Genomic DNA, 17,061 nt, shown 5'->3' with positions numbered 1-17,061 from the left:
AAATGATCACAATGTGGCAAATATGTCATCTTGACATTGCAATGACACTATGATGTCATCTTGACATTGCAATGACACTATGATGTCATCTTGACATTACAATGACACTATGATGTCATCTTGACATTGCAATGACACTATGATGTCATCTTGACATTGCAATGACACTATGATGTCATCTTGACATTGCAATGACACTATGATGTCATCTAGACATTGCAATGACACTATGATGTCATCTTGACATTACAATGACACTATGATGTCATCTTGACATTGCAATGACACTATGATGTCATCTAGACATTGCAATGACACTATGATATCATCTTGACACTGCAATGACACTATGATGTCATCTTGACACTGCAATGACACTATGATGCAATCTAGACAATGCAATGACACTATGATGCGATCTAGACAATGCAATGACACTATGATGTCATGTGACATTGGGATGACACTATGTCATCTTGACATTGCATTGACATTGCAATGACACTGTGATGTCATCTTGACATTGCAATGACACTATGATGTCATCTTGACATTGCAATGACACTATGATGTAATCTTGACATTGCAATGACACTATGATGTCATCTAGACATTGCAATGACACTATCATGTCATCTTGACATTGCAATGACACTATGATGTCATCTTGACATTGCAATGACACTATGATGTCATCTAGACATTGCAATGACACTATGATGTCATCTAGACATTGCAATGACACTATGATGTCATCTTGACATTGCAATGACACTATGATGTCATATTGACATAAAGAAGGCCATGATGTTTTGTGCATTTATTCTGTTTTGTTGATATCAATATTGATTTTGTTGCATTTAACAATAGATTATTTGTTACTATACACCTTGTGGTCCAAGATAGCCTTATTTGTTTCTTAGACCTACTTATTTATTAACCTGGAATTATAGCAAGTTACAAATTTTCTTCAGCAAGTTATGAACTACATGCAGTGTACACTGACATGAAAGCCAAAGTGCTGAAATGTTAAATATAAACATAACAAATATGTACAACAAGGGTAAAACATAAATATTGAAAATCCACACTAGTAGCCATGTTGATTACAGTTACCATAAGACTGACATATTAACAAGTACAACTTACTGGCTCACTCTCTGTACATCCTTGGTAGGTACATGCACTTAGAACATACTCATAATCCTCAAAGGGCTGTATACCATCAGTATCGGTGTAGCTTGTATCTAAACCACGGTAAACCACAATATCATCCCGTACCAATATATAGTTTGTTAGTTGCCCTGGATATGAAAATGACATGACAAACATTTTAAAGATATTCAAATGAATACACTGTCTCACATAGGAAAGAGTGTAATAGAATGAACTGGTGATGTTACACAATTCTTTTGTTTAATGTGACCAGAATGTCAATGCTGATTAAATATTGTTGATTATTGAAATGGTTGTGATGTCATATTACTATCTTCACTGGTGCTGAGACCTTGGTACAAAATAAAGTCTGCCAAAAAACTATCTAGGAAATATTGGAATACCACACTTACACTACTGTTTTTGATTTTATTTATCTTTGCAATGATTCATCCAGTCTAACAAAACATTATCAGAAGACTTTGAAGACAAAGAAATACATACCATTGGGAAATGTTGGTGGTTCCCAAGATAATGCAATCACATTTAACTGTCCTGGGTTAACATTCCATTGTGGTGGCTGAACACCTTGTGGTACTGACTCCTCTGTTGTAACTCTACTGTAGTTGCTCTGAGTGCTACCAACACTATTACCAACCAATATGGAGTATTCATAGGTGGAGTATGGAGCAAGATCATTATCTGTTGGAAAACAGTCGATAATCAAAGTAAATCTTTTATTGTCTCAATGTCATATAACTTTTATGATGAAAAAAGAATACAACCTAATGAAAAAAGATGCTTCCTGGAACTTAAACTGTCCATGGCACATCTAAAATCACCAAAATAGGTATATCTGAATTGTTTCGCAAAAATAAGAGAGCATTGTGAAAATTTCATCATCATTTGCACAAAACACAAATTAGACATGGCTAGAAACCTGTACCTAGAAACCTTGGAAGCTGTTGGACTAGCTTTTATGAAAAATATGATATTCTGACAAAAGAACGAGACAACTGCTCTAAAAATTTGCATTTGCAAATATCATAATAATTTTCTAAAGTCAATATTTAATCCCTCTTAGGAATCTATCAATACCTTTGACAGTAAATGTTATACTAATTTGATTTCATAATTCTGCAAGACACATCTATGAGATTCCACTCAGCTATAGATAATTATCCAAACTTTCCTCATACCAACGCTGGTTTCATTTGGTGCAATAGTTTTTCAGTTATGAGCTTCATGAATTTGGTCAACAGGCAGATGGATAGATGGACAGACAGACTGACACACACACAGACTGACAGACTGACACACACAGAGACTGACAGAGTGATGATATTGGCCCCTATGGGGACCAAAAATGGTACAAAGATGGCAAAAATGACCGAATGGCAGAATCCACATGTCTATAAGGATCTGTATAATCTTCACAGTTTGATAAAAGTTGTGATTTTGAGTTTGGGAAACCCAGAATACAGTACTGACTTTTTGAAAGTGTTTGATAGTCATTACATTTTAATCAGTAAACTTTACATTTTCCCATCATACATCCTTTAGTCATTATAATTCATATTACAATTCATATCTTTTTTGCTAACAAATACAATATCTTGACCGAAAAAATGATGACTTTCCACATTTCAACTCACCTGTATAACTGAAAGTGTTGACATCGGCTGAATAAATCAACAGAGGTGTGGTTGCACAAAGGTTATTGTTGTTGTCTTGGTCAATGGGTGATATCTTCTCATAGAAACCACTGACTGATCCACAAATATAATTATTCCTATCAAAGTCACACATATCACAAAATGCAGTTACAGCTTGTTCTATTGGGCATACAGTAGCAGTTCCACAGCCCTGAGATCCAAGTGTACCACGGTCAGCACAGACTTGACTGGCTGGGTCATAGCCAAGGTTATTACAACACTGCATTGACACAGAAATCTTCTCAAGTCCACAACACTTGTCATTGGACAATAATTTCTCATTTGCTGTTGTATATGAATGAGCCTGAAAATAATCAAAGTTAAAAACAAATAATAAGTTGTAATATTTCATGACAACCGCTGAGAAACTGTGAAAATTCTTATATTGATTTACCTCTTCAGTGAGTAGATATCCATTTATTCATTCTGTAGTAGTACAATACCAGTAAACTATCTATGCAATGGAAAGGTGGTCTTCTTGGAGTACTACCCTGATCATTAACAGATCCAATTACTCATCTTGTATGGAAAATGTTACTGAATTGTCAAAAACAATGTGCTGATCCAAACTGCACATGAGCTGTCACAAAGGTATCACTGGTAATGACATATGATTGGTAACTGTTCAAAATGACATGGGTATTTGACAGGATAATGTAATGATCAATTAAATCAGACAATGTGAAATGTCTATCATAGTAGCCACATACAGGTTGTCTAACAAGAATCTTGTGAACAATTGGTCCACTTAAAAAACAACTCAAAACTGTCATGCACGATTACAACTGTTTGGAGAAAACTACGATAATTATTATAAATTTTTTAATCTTAGTTCTGGGATAAATTTTATACATAAGATTGGCAGAAGGAACAGAAACTATTGCAAATGGAAAATTCACAGTTTTAATACAAGAATCAGTTCATGTTTGTTGGCAGAGTATACTAGAAGAAAGTAACACCTAATTACCTTACTGACACCACTTTCATCTTGACAACACAATGTTACTGTTGGATCAACATACTGGGTACCACAGCATTGCTTATTATCTTCTGGTGTGTATGCTGATCCTGATTTGCTGTCCTCACAACATACCAATGTGTTACTAATAACAGCATCACCACAGCACTGTGAGTTGTACCGGTCATAAAACATACCTGTGGTAAAAAAAGTCAGAATGAAACAAAAATGAATATCTGTCACCAACTATTGGATTTTGCATATAATGATGCAAGTAACCATTGGTTGGCTGCATTAGATCACATCACAAAACAAAGTGATATGCGTGTGCGAACACTCTACACTGTCCATTCTAGAGGTTGAGTGAAAAATTCTAGGCACGCTTTGGTAACATATACTTACCTCTACAGCATACTTGTGCACCATTGGTGTCATATGGAATTCCATTGCAGCAAGCATTGCCATCACCAACAATAGCTGTGTTTTGTCCAGCATCGATACAACATACATGTCCCGATAAGACCTGCCTATATTGACCGTTACAACACTGGTAATCAGTTTGGTAAGAATGGAACTTTCCTCCACAACACACATCAGAACTGCTACTTCTCTGAGAGATGTAATTATCACCACAACACTCATAGCCATCTATGTAGTCATACAGTGTCCCATCACAGCAAGCCTGTCATAATTCAAAGATCAATGAGTATTGTTTGTCAAAGGCTAAAATTAATGACAAATTTTTCATGGTTTATGTATGGACTACTTCCTCCTGGAAAATAAAATTCAATCTAAGGTTACAAATAGTATCTGGTATGCAGCACAAAAGAATAAAAGTAGAATAAATTCAATTTAAATCCCTACTGTTTGTAAAAAGGAATATTGCATTACCGTTTTCCTCTGTGACTTCACAAGTTTCACTACAGTGACAAATGAGAGGGGCTTTCTCATTTCAACATTCAAGTTGATCAAAAGCTATATTACCAAATCAATCCAAGATGAATCACAACTAAATGCTACACTTGAGATTTTACCTTGTTTCCTGAGAAGCATTGAGAACCACACAGACTTTCTGTTATCCTACACTGAACATAGGAACAACTGTTGCTATCTGATGGGTCAGGATTTTCACGTCTGAAATCACAAATATATTGCAACTTATTTTCACAAAAAACAAACAATATCCAGTACATGTCTAAATATGGAATCGCTCTCACATTCTTGAATAACAATTTTGTGAAAGAGAATGCAATTTAAAACAGTGACAATGGATATCACTGATAAACATTTGCATGCAAGCGTCAACTGAGATCAGTTTGAAATTGAAAAAAAATTTGTAATGTTGATACATTATGCATCAATTAATTTAGCATGACACTCATGCAGAATGTAAAGAAAAACATACAAACCCACATAAACTTGGGCTAAGTTAACTGATCAGAGCTTCATTTGTGCAATCTAACAAATGTTTTACTGTCTTTTTATCATTTTATTTCTCAGATATTAAAACCTACAAATACTCACTGAGAATCACATGGTAGCAGAGTTCTTCTATAAATATCATACGATGTAATGATACCATTTGGTTGTGATGGTGTAGTCCATTCAACAGAGACAGAATCTGATCCTAAAGCTTGTACCGTTGGAGAACTTACACCCACTGGTGGCGACTCTTGAGTAGTTGCCTGAGTTATCTCACTCATTAAGCAACCAAATGTTGTACAAATCTCAACCTGAATGTAAAATCAGAACATGAAACCATGAAATACTAATGGAAAGCAGCTGCAATGAAACACCAAGGTTTTCTGTTCAGCACCATAGCCCCTCATAGACTGATATACATATGGTGTCACCATCCCTTTGTACTTTGTACAGTACAAATCACAATATTTTAATGCAGTTAATGTGGCAGAAAGCCTTAGAATTCCTGATGAATTTGGATTATTTTCTTGCCTTATTTGTCAAAAATGGTGACAGGTAAAATGCTTTTTGGATGAATGCAAAAATATTGTCCTTAGATTCTACTGAAGGAACACCGAACAAAGGAACACATTACCTGGACTTTGTAAACTGTATATGGTTCCAAATTTTCCACAAGGTATGAATTGACATTATTGTTCACATTGGCAAGTTCAACATCATCCAGATAAACTCTGTAGTAGAGAATTTCTCCATTTGGGGAACTTGGTGGTTGCCATATTACACGGAATGACGTGCTGCTTACAGAATAGACAGTAGGTGCAGCAAAACCACTGGGAGCTGTCACAGAAAAATGTAAGAACAGAAAGAATAAGAAACTAATGGCAAACTCACTATGAATGTTTATCACAACCAACATTTTGTTTTAGGAGACTCAAAAAATTGAATTTTTCTGTACCAGTATATGGTCCTGTTCTTGTACTTTTGCAAGTTTAAGCATTTAAGCCAATAATAAATAATAAATAATTGATACCCACTATAATTATAGAATTTTACTGTTGTGATATTGGTCAAGCATCTAGATATACTTTACCTCCATCTTCTGTTTCTGCAAATGCTGGTGCACTTGTAATGTTGTAAGCTCCATTGTCAATGGTCAGTCTGAATTCATAGTAGGAGTTTGGTGTCAGATTGGAAATTGTAGCATTCTCAATATGTGGTGGATAGCTCTCATATTGGAAGATACCAGGTGAATTGCTGTATGATATTACAAACTGCATCACTCTTCCTTGTAAGTCTTCCTCACCTGAAATTCAAGTTTTTAGCAATCTCCATTGGTACACATTATCTAATAGACATGTACTTTATACAACCTACATCTAAATATTAAGCAATTTACTTCAATATTCTTCTGCAATGCAGAGTTGTTGATTAGAACAATTTTCACAGGTGTGATTGTTGATCAAGACTACAGTTTTGATACCCTTTATTCATGTCTGAAACAATGATTAGTTTACCTGGTTACCATATTTAATGAAGAAAGCACAATTTTTATGATTTTAAAAACAATTCAAGGACCCATTTATTGGAATTTCATGGGTTGATAACAGAGCTCTTCAACTGATCTTGTTGATAATCTACGAAAATTAGACCATCACCATACACACACACAGCCAAGCTTAATCCAAACAAAACCACAGTATCCTAGTATTCTGAAAACTCATTGAAATCATTACCATAGATATACAAATTCTCAATAATGTATTTGAGGAGAGATTAGAGGATTAATGACTTCATCATGAAACTTACTTGGTGTAGTCCACTGCAGATAGATTGAGGTATGATCCACGGTAGTAGCTGTCAGTGAACCGGGTACAGTTGGCATTCCAGCCAATGTGGTGACTTCCTCAGATGGTACTGATGTAAGTTGACCAAAGCTGTTGTATACGGTTACACTGTATTGATATGTGGTGTACACAGATAATCCTAGGTCTTGATATGCTGTGTCTACTCCAGAATAGACAAGTTCCCAAAATCCAATTCCAAATACCGGACCTGCAATTGGAAATGAAAAATCTGACGTTGATATACTGAGGCTGCTATAAAATTCATTGAAGATGAACACAGTCAGCAGCATTCAATGGGAAATTGATACTGGCATTGGTGTTGGATAATCAAGAGAAAACGCATAGTTTTCTGAATTCAGAAAAATCATATATTTCAATTTCATCAGGAATTGTAAACAGAGAAAGTGGTAAGTGACCAGCATTCCCTGGTCACAGTCAATTTGTCATTTCTTACCTGTGGCCAATGGTTGTCTGATTTTCATCCTTGATAACTCATATCTGATATTGGGTCCATTTGGTCTGCTCGGAGGTGACCAAAGAACTGAAATGTAATTCTGCGTGATTGCACGGACTTCTGGTGGTTCTATTCCAGCTGGTAAGTCAGCATCTGTTCTGATATCAACAGGATTACTTTCACTGCATCCACCTCCCGTACAGGCCTGAACAGTTACTGCACAGATATACAATATTTCATGTCATTGTTAGAAATTGGAAAGCGAGAGCACTGATTTGAAGTACTGTTCATTGAATTTCCTTGAAGGGTGTCTTATTGTGATAACCCTATCAACAGTCACATGGACAGACAAAGGCTTAAATGTGTGTGTGTGCAGAAAATGGTAAGTGGTATGTTGGATCTCATGGCTCAAATGAAATTGCCTTTTTTATGTTTGACTACAAACTAATGATGTACCATTGTGATAGACACAAATTAAAATATCATGACTATGTCAATTTTATATTTTGTTTATTACCTGAGTGATCAAGTTGCAGTTATTTTCCTATAACAGTCCAGGAATGAAGATAGAAGCTTTACATGTAGGAAACAACTATATTTTATGTATGGTATGAACTGTTTTACAAATAAAGTGACAAACAAATAAATGTCACGCAATAATTTTGTTTCGTTGGATTACCTCAATTTAAAACTTTCATTTATGATCTACAAAATTTGTTTCATAACAACTACACCAACCACACTTACTTGAATATTCAGTGTAGGGAATCAAGTCATCCACGATGTACTCTGTCACAGTGATGTTATCAATGAATATTCTTGGATTTGGTAACCTGATTGTATAACTAATGATTTGACCATTTGGTTGTACTGGTGCTTGCCAAACAACGCGGATTGACGTACTATCCAAGACTTCAACTGATGGTGTACTGAGACCTCCAGGTGCTGCAAGTAGATGGATTTTAATAGCCAGCGTTTTTTCCAATCATGGCACACAGATAATACAACATATCAAAAAAAACATGAAAATGAAGGAAAAAATAACCAAATCCTTGTTTACTAGTGTCTTAGGGTACATTTTGTCATGATTTTGAAATCTTGCAGTGTTTTTTCTGCTATTGCTTTCTGTTACTTGGCATATGCATTGTCAAACTGGCTGAAAGTGGCATATAACATGAATTATCTGCTGATGTACAGCTGTCTTGGAAGGTTATTTCTGATTGGTCGCTATTCACAGCAACTTTGGGAGTCTATTGTGTGTATAATTCAATGATAACAGCCAACCAATTGGATAACAGCTTCTGAGATGCTGCACATTAGCCCTACATTGTTGGCAAAGTGGAAGAGATACTTACGAGCTTGTTTTGTAGTGATTTGTGCCCAGTCACTAGATGTAGTGCCAGCACTACTCTTTGCAGTGACTCTGTATTCATAAGTTGTGTATGGAGTGATAGCTGCAGATTGGTCTACAAACACTCTCTGTGCTGATACATCAAGTATTGTTACTGTTGTTACAGTGCTAGAACCAAGCAATCGGCGCTCTATCTCATAACCTTGCAAGATACCATTAGGGTTCTGTGGTTCTGACCATGTGATCAGAATGGATGTTGGTGTTTCTGAGAGCAGTGTGGGTGGGGAAAGGCCACTAGGTGCTGTTAATAAAATACACACAACAAACTATTTGTTATATGGGAAGAGTTATTTGGCACTCTGAATGTTGTATTAACATGTTGCTGACTTGAATTGAGGCTAAGTAACGCCAGGATTGAGCTTGAGCTGTTGCAATGTACAGAGTCAACAGGCTATATTACCACTTTATTGAAATACCATGTAAGACAAAAAAATGATATTCTTAACCTTTCAAGATTGACAGCTACTTGTATATATCAGTCATCAAAGACACAAAGCAAGAAACTTTACTTCTCTTAATCTTAAGAGAAATCTTCCATGAAATAATTCTGACAAAACAAACTGTTCTTTTACTTGACATATTAGGAATATGTTGTAAAATTAAATCACATTTCATCTGGTGCTCTTTGGAATGAGGGATCTGATAACATAACTAATTATGCATTTGATTTATAAATTATGAAAAAGTAATCAAGATAAAATTTTATATTTCATGATCTATTACACAGGACAGGACCAATTGGTGTACATTCATACCAGTGTATAGAAACTTGGGCACATTGTATGACTAATGGTGCTTCACATTATCTCAGTTGGTAAATTACTGCATCATGCCTATTTCTTGAAGGCAGGATACCTTTTCATGGGTTGAGATAAAAATGTGGTCAATCAGCACATTTTAATTTGTGATTGCCACTGATTGGTGACAATTTAGTATAATTGTTAAAAGTATAATGGTCTGCTGGGTGTAATTCATAATTATGTGAGTAATTGGAAAGCTTTTTCTCTGTGTTTGTGAAAAATGTGAGCTTGATCACATTTGCAGAACTTGGAAGTAGAACATTAACTCAATACAAGTACATAATTTCCACCCACTTGAACATCATCATAACATTTCCCAATCAAGTATCTGCATATAATGTCATTGCAATTCTGACACAAAGACATGAATGGATTAAACTTGGTAGAGCATTGATTCCCATTGGTGTGGCCTTCAACAGAAAATGTTACACAGGAAAAGTGATAGGCTATTAATACCTGTTGCTTGGGTGGTGTACACTGCAGAATTTGAACTAGCTGTACATCCAAAGGAATTGCATACTTCAATGTTGAAATAATATCCTCTGTTGGGTTGCAGTTCATCAACAACATAACTTGTAGCATTGCCCAGTAACTGTGGACAAAAGCGAAAGAACATATTACCATTACATCATTAGATTTAGTATACATTTATAACAAAATGTCTTGAAAGTTACAGAAGATGTAGAAATAAGCTAAAAATGACAGATATGAGGAGATGAGGAAATCTATTCTGAGACATTGATTTGGTATGTATATATGATACAACATGTAACTTATGATCTTGCTTGTACATCATTTCAAGTAAACAAAATAGTTAGACACAAATTAATTTACACTGGTATATTTTCAAATGTCCTCTTTATTACATTTCTCACTTCAATTCTTTTCAATAAGTTGACTTACACTGATTCTGAGAGCACCACTGACATACAGCTTTATTTCTTGAATCACTCCATTTGGTTCTGCTGGTTCTGACCATATCACTAATATACTGAATGGTCCAAGAACCTGTGCCATTGGAGGATCAACAGTTCCAGGTTCTGCCAATCAAAACAAAACGTTGTGTTTTTGTAACACTTCAGGGGACTTTGCCCTCCAAATGTATAGTCAAACGACAAAGAGGATACAAAGTTTTGGACAGTGACTTTGATACATTAAAAGAAGACAACTTTTTTCTTTCAGATGTTAAAAGATGACACCTTTTGAAAAAAATGTCTACATCCTTGGAAAGATTGATAGACATGCAGATACATACACATATAGAATTCATAAAGCTGGTCATGAGTCAAAGCAACTGAATCTAGATCTGTGATCTCTGTGTTATTTCAAAGCCTATAAAAATCTACTGTGGATCAGCAGTAGTACAGTTTAGTCACATAATCAGCATTTAGCTTAATCTTGATGATCTTAATACTCACTGTCTTCCAAAGTGTAGGTTGTGACCCAATCACTCTGTGTGTGTCCAAATGAATTGCTGACTATAAGTTTGAATTGGTACTGGGTGTATGCTGTCAAACCAGTTAAGGTGTAACTAGTTGAACTAACTGGGTTGTTGAACAGACTGTCAAAAGCAAAAATAGTGTAAACAGTCACAAAATGGACATGATTTTACATAATGGATGTGAAATCAATTTACTCACTAACAGTTGAGTAAATAAGATATTATTGGTGTTTAACTCTTTTTGAAGACAAATGGCTGACTACTGGCTTACCTTTGTTCTTGATCTGGTCTCTCTGTTGGTCTGTACACGATTTGGTAAACTGGTTGTCCTGGTGCATTGTTTCTAGCTGGTGGTCGCCATGTCACTGAATTGCCGTAGCACTGACTGGTGTCAGATTTGGAGGGGACACACCATCAGGACCTTGGGATGCAAAATATTGAATCAAAACTCATAAAAGCTGAACACTAAATAAATGATACACTGGCTGTAATGAACGTCTTGTTTTTTAGTCATTTGTTCACTGATTTTAATCTTTGTTCAGCTTCAATCCATCTCTATATTAATCAATTACAAGAGTAAAGCTTTTAATCTTGTCCACACTTCAATGCAATTACTAACCTGATGCTGGCATGTTGATGCTTTGTACATTGCTTAAGACAGATCCCTTTGTGTTGTATGCTCTCACTTGAACTAAATAATTTGTATACGGCAACATTCCAGTGATCACAACTTGGGTATTGGCATCAGTTCCATTGTACAGAGTTCTTGTTTCTGATTCTGTTCTGTAGTCACCAGTTTCTGTTCAAGTAAGTGATAGATACATGTATCAATCATTCCAAGCAAAATCAATCTAATAGAATAATGCACTTCTACAATGGTTCATGGAAGGAAAATCAATCCATCCTTATACTGAGCTAAGGTACATGTTTTCAAAACCAAATGTACTTTTGGTGAGTATTACCTGGAGCTCGATGAAAAATTCAAAGACAATATAATAAACTCATGCTCTATAGTTTATATGGCGAGGTTGAAGATCATCTGGACAACTCTCAAATTCATCTTGATCTGACAACTTTGTGATATATTGCAAATCTTAACACAGCAAATCAAATAAGCCAATAAGCAAAAAACCCTTTATGTGTAACTTGTAAGGTTCTTAACAAATTACTTGAGTCAGATGTAGCATGAACATGCCAGTTCTATTCATACATTGATCAGAAAGTTGTTCAAAGATGTAACCAATGCTACAACAGCCAAAATAATGTGATGTGACAGATGTACCTGGTGATAAGTAGAACAACCCAGTGAAGAGTACTTCATAGATGATTAGTCCGTTTGGTTGGCTTGGTGATGACCATATTGCACTTACTCTGTCTGAATCAATGATATTGACAGACAGAGTCACTGTGCCAACTGGAGGAGCCTCTTCTGTACGTGTTTCTGTGGCTGGTCCAACTGTACATCCTTGATTAGTACAGGCTTCAACACGGTATGTATGAAGACTCCATGGGGTAAGACCAGTAGCAGTGTAACTTGTAGATAAACCAGTCAATACCACAACACCATTCTGATACAATGAATACCTGGTTATTTCCCCTGAAAATTAAAATGTAATCATAAATGTCTAAAAAATTACCTTTATATATGGGCTACATACCTGAAATGAAAATAAACTTGATTTCAAAAACCAATGTACACATTTTCTCAGCTACTCCAAAGTTAACTCAATCAGCAGATATTCATAATTTATCTGCAAATTTTCTAGATTGCTGTTACCTGTGAGCAGGTGGAAAAATTCAAGATAATCTGTAGAGTGGAGACCAATGATGTACACATGACCACTGTGATAACGATAAAGTTACCATTTTGATAATAAAACTGTCATTGCAAAGTAACAAATGATGGGAATATACTGGTATATTGTATGCATGACAAACAACTATTATGCATTAGAACCTAAACCAAAAATTGACTCAAATGTAAGCAGCATATTTGAACAAAACCTGAAGATATCACTTACCGTTAGGAGTATCTGGTGATGTCCATGACACAAAGAGAGAATATGGAGATAGTGGTATGACTGTGGGAGCTGGTACACCTTCTGGAGTATCTTCTACAGTTGTAGCAGTGCTGGCACTACTGGTCACACATCCACCAGGAGTGCATGCCTTCAACAGAAGTGAAATGTGTTACTGGTTTAGACATGTAAACGAAGAAAAGATCTTGGCATTGAACTTTCTCAGCCAACTTTGCTCTGACATGTACATCAGATTGGAGATCAAGTCAGTAAAGCTATACAGACCATAACCAATAACCTTAACCTGTTCACCCCTAATTCCCTGTAACCAGGTCCAAACTCGCCATCGATAATAATGAGTTTGGGCCAAACCATGATAGTGAATGGGTTAAACTGTGCTGGGACCCTATTATTAGCAACATTGTGAATTGGTAGATTTGAGCCACCAAGTTTAAAAATGATAAGCTGGTCATTATTACACGTAAAAATCATGCTCATTCAAGATATTTACTTTCTGAAGAGACCATTTTAAATCTTTTGAAATTTCAACGGAATTTCTTACATGCAGAAGTAAAGTAAAACAAATGAGGAAAGTGACTTACAGAAATTCTGATGAAGTAGGTTGTTCCTGGAACAAGATCCTGTAGAGTGTACTGAGTTATAACAATTGCAGTTGAATTATACATCACATCACCTAATAGAGTGGCATCTGTTGATACATAGATCACATAGCTATCAAGTACACCATTCATTTGACTTGGTGCTCTCCATTGAACTTCAATTGTCCGTGGACCTTCAACAAAGAGACTCGGCGCTTCAATGGATGTTGGCGGAAGCTGACTTGTTGATATGGAGACTGTAGGACTATCTGAACAACCAACTAGTGTACAGGCTGAAATATATCAATAGACATTGGGAAATCATTGATATACATTAACAAACAATGGGGAATCATTGAAATACATTAACAAGCATTGGGAAATCATTGAAATACATTAACAGACCTTGGGGTATGATTGAGATACATTATAGACATTTGGGCATCATTGAAATACATTTATAGACATGGGGAAATCATTGAAATATATAAACGGGCATGGGGAAATCATTGTCATTGAAATACATTGACAGAAATGAGGAAATGACTGAAATGCATTAACAGACATGGGGAAATGACTGAAATGCATTAACAGACATGGGGAAATCATTGAAATGCATTAACAGACATGGGGAAATCATTGAAATGCATTAACAGACATGGGGAAATCATTGAAATGCATTAACAGACATGGGGAAATCATTGAAATGCATTAACAGACATGGGGAAATCATTGAAATGCATTAACAGACATGGGGAAATCATTGAAATGCATTAACAGACATGGGGAAATCATTGAAATGCATTAACAGACATGGGGAAATCATTGAAATACAAATGGACATGGAGAAATCATTGTAATTGAAATGCATTGACAGACATTGGAACATCATTGAAATACATTAACAGACACTGAAAAATCATTGGGAAATCCTTGAAAGAATCGAAGATACACACATTCTTTGCAAAATACAAAAAATCATTACGCTACATTTTGATCACATCTTTTGTCTGAATGATGCTCAAAATTAATGTTTTGGTCCTGCTTAATCAAGGAATTTCCTAGTTCTATCAAACTGTGCATGTTAACTGATAGAAAAGAGTAGATTTGTTGTTATGTCTTGAGGAATACAGAGTTATTCTGAAATATTGAAATACGAACAGCATCACTGTTATTTGCCTAGTAAATGAATCCATTCTTGGTCATAAATTCTAAGGCCCATGTGTGATTATCCATTATTCTTTCTGAGTATCTTTTTTTCAATCACAAATTAAACTTGCTCTTTGCTTAATATCTTCTCATGTGGTGCAAAATGGTTTTGGAAAACTGATGTAGGAACTCAACACTGTGGGAGAAACGTGACTTTCTACATAAAAAAATTCAACTCTTGCTCAAAGATATGATAATTATTTACCAAAATATCTTTATTACTTAGCTATATGGGTAAAACTTAATGCAACACAAATTAAGTTAAAGCGAAATAAACTTTGATTATGCTTTGTTTCATTGGCAATACATGATTTTCCAACAAGCATGAACAATGTTGTGTAATATTTAGATTGAAACTGACCTGTAAGTTTGAACTGATAAGCTGTGAAGACGCTGAGACCACTCTGTGTATATGACATTTCATTTCCACTGTAAATAAGCTGACTATCCATGTACAGTGCATACCCTGTTATTATTCCATTTGGCTGACCTGGTTCAGACCAACCAAGTGTCAATGATGTTGGTGATTTTTCTGTTGCAACAGGACTCTGTACGTCTGAGGGCGCTGCAAGAAAAGAACAAATAAATGGAAATGTAACACTCAGAGGAGGATCTGAAATCTTTATATTGTAAAATTATATCACTGAGTCATGTCAATCAAAGTAACACTGAGTCATGTCAATCAAAGTAACACTGAGTCATGTCAATCAAAGTAACACTGAGTCATGTCAATCAAAGTAACACTGAGTCATGTCAATCAAAGTAACACTGAGTCATGTCAATCAAAGTAACACTGAGTCATGTCAATCAAAGTAACACTGAGTCATGTCAATCAAAGTATCACTGAGTCATGTCAATCAAAGTAACACTGAGTCATGTCAATCAAAGTAACACTGAGTCATGTCAATCAAAGTAACACTGAGTCATGTCAATCAAAGTAACACTGAGTCATGTCAATCAAAGTAACACTGAGTCATGTCAATCAAAGTAACACTGAGTCATGTCAATCAAAGTAACACTGAGTCATGTCAATCAAAGTAACACTGAGTCATGTCAATCAAAGTAACACTGAGTCATGTCAATCAAAGTAACACTGAGTCATGTCAATCAAAGTAACACTGAGTCATGTCAATCAAAGTAACACTGAGTCATGTCAATCAAAGTAACACTGAGTCATGTCAATCAAAGTAACACTGAGTCATGTCAATCAAAGTAACACTGAGTCATGTCAATCAAAGTAACACTGAGTCATGTCAATCAAAGTAACACTGAGTCATGTCAATCAAAGTAACACTGAGTCATGTCAATCAAAGTAACACTGAGTCATGTCAATCAAAGTAACACTGAGTCATGTCAATCAAAGTAACACTGAGTCATGTCAATCAAAGTAACACTGAGTCATGTCAATCAAAGTAACACTGAGTCATGTCAATCAAAGTAACACTGAGTCATGTCAATCAAAGTAACACTGAGTCATGTCAATCAAAGTAACACTGAGTCATGTCAATCAAAGTAACACTGAGTCATGTCAATCAAAGTAACACTGAGTCATGTCAATCAAAGTAACACTGAGTCAAAGTAACACTGAGTCATGTCAATCAAAGTAACACTGAGTCATGTCAATCAAAGTAACACTGAGTCATGTCAATCAAAGTAACACTGAGTCATGTCAATCAAAGTAACACTGAGTCATGTCAATCAAAGTAACACTGAGTCATGTCAATCAAAGTAACACTGAGTCATGTCAATCAAAGTAACACTGAGTCATGTCAATCAAAGTAACACTGAGTCATGTCAATCAAAGTAACACTGAGTCATGTCAATCAAAGTAACACTGAGTCATGTCAACCAAAGTAACACTGAGTCATGTCAATCAAAGTAACACTGAGTCATGTCAATCAAAGTAACACTGAAATAAAGCTCTACCAAAACAACTGTAGTCTGGAAATGATCATGACTAAAAATTTGACTTCAGGCTCCATTGGACATCAATCCAAGATTAACAAGAGAATTACAACTACTGCATCCTCCCTTG

General features: G+C 35.5%; 1 protein-coding gene across 1 annotated transcript in view; it reads right to left on the bottom strand.

The window, feature by feature from the left end:
- LOC139148861 (usherin-like) overlaps window positions 1-17,061 on the bottom strand; it is a 66,004-nt gene that overhangs the window by 19,812 nt on the left and 29,131 nt on the right. The window contains 23 exon segments of the mRNA XM_070720290.1: window positions 1,150-1,304; window positions 1,660-1,857; window positions 2,811-3,174; window positions 3,838-4,025; window positions 4,231-4,510; window positions 4,863-4,962; window positions 5,353-5,561; window positions 5,885-6,087; window positions 6,341-6,553; window positions 7,057-7,302; window positions 7,549-7,764; window positions 8,296-8,493; window positions 8,904-9,200; window positions 10,216-10,351; window positions 10,663-10,799; window positions 11,178-11,320; window positions 11,472-11,565; window positions 11,568-11,621; window positions 11,820-11,999; window positions 12,483-12,797; window positions 13,222-13,369; window positions 13,821-14,110; window positions 15,388-15,591. Of these exon segments, the coding sequence (XP_070576391.1) occupies window positions 1,150-1,304; window positions 1,660-1,857; window positions 2,811-3,174; window positions 3,838-4,025; window positions 4,231-4,510; window positions 4,863-4,962; window positions 5,353-5,561; window positions 5,885-6,087; window positions 6,341-6,553; window positions 7,057-7,302; window positions 7,549-7,764; window positions 8,296-8,493; window positions 8,904-9,200; window positions 10,216-10,351; window positions 10,663-10,799; window positions 11,178-11,320; window positions 11,472-11,565; window positions 11,568-11,621; window positions 11,820-11,999; window positions 12,483-12,797; window positions 13,222-13,369; window positions 13,821-14,110; window positions 15,388-15,591 (4,568 nt within the window).

Source organism: Ptychodera flava, chromosome 14 (genome assembly GCF_041260155.1).
Source record: "Ptychodera flava strain L36383 chromosome 14, AS_Pfla_20210202, whole genome shotgun sequence".
Taxonomy (NCBI): Eukaryota; Metazoa; Hemichordata; class Enteropneusta; family Ptychoderidae; genus Ptychodera; species Ptychodera flava.
This window is presented reverse-complemented; position numbering and strand designations above follow the sequence as displayed.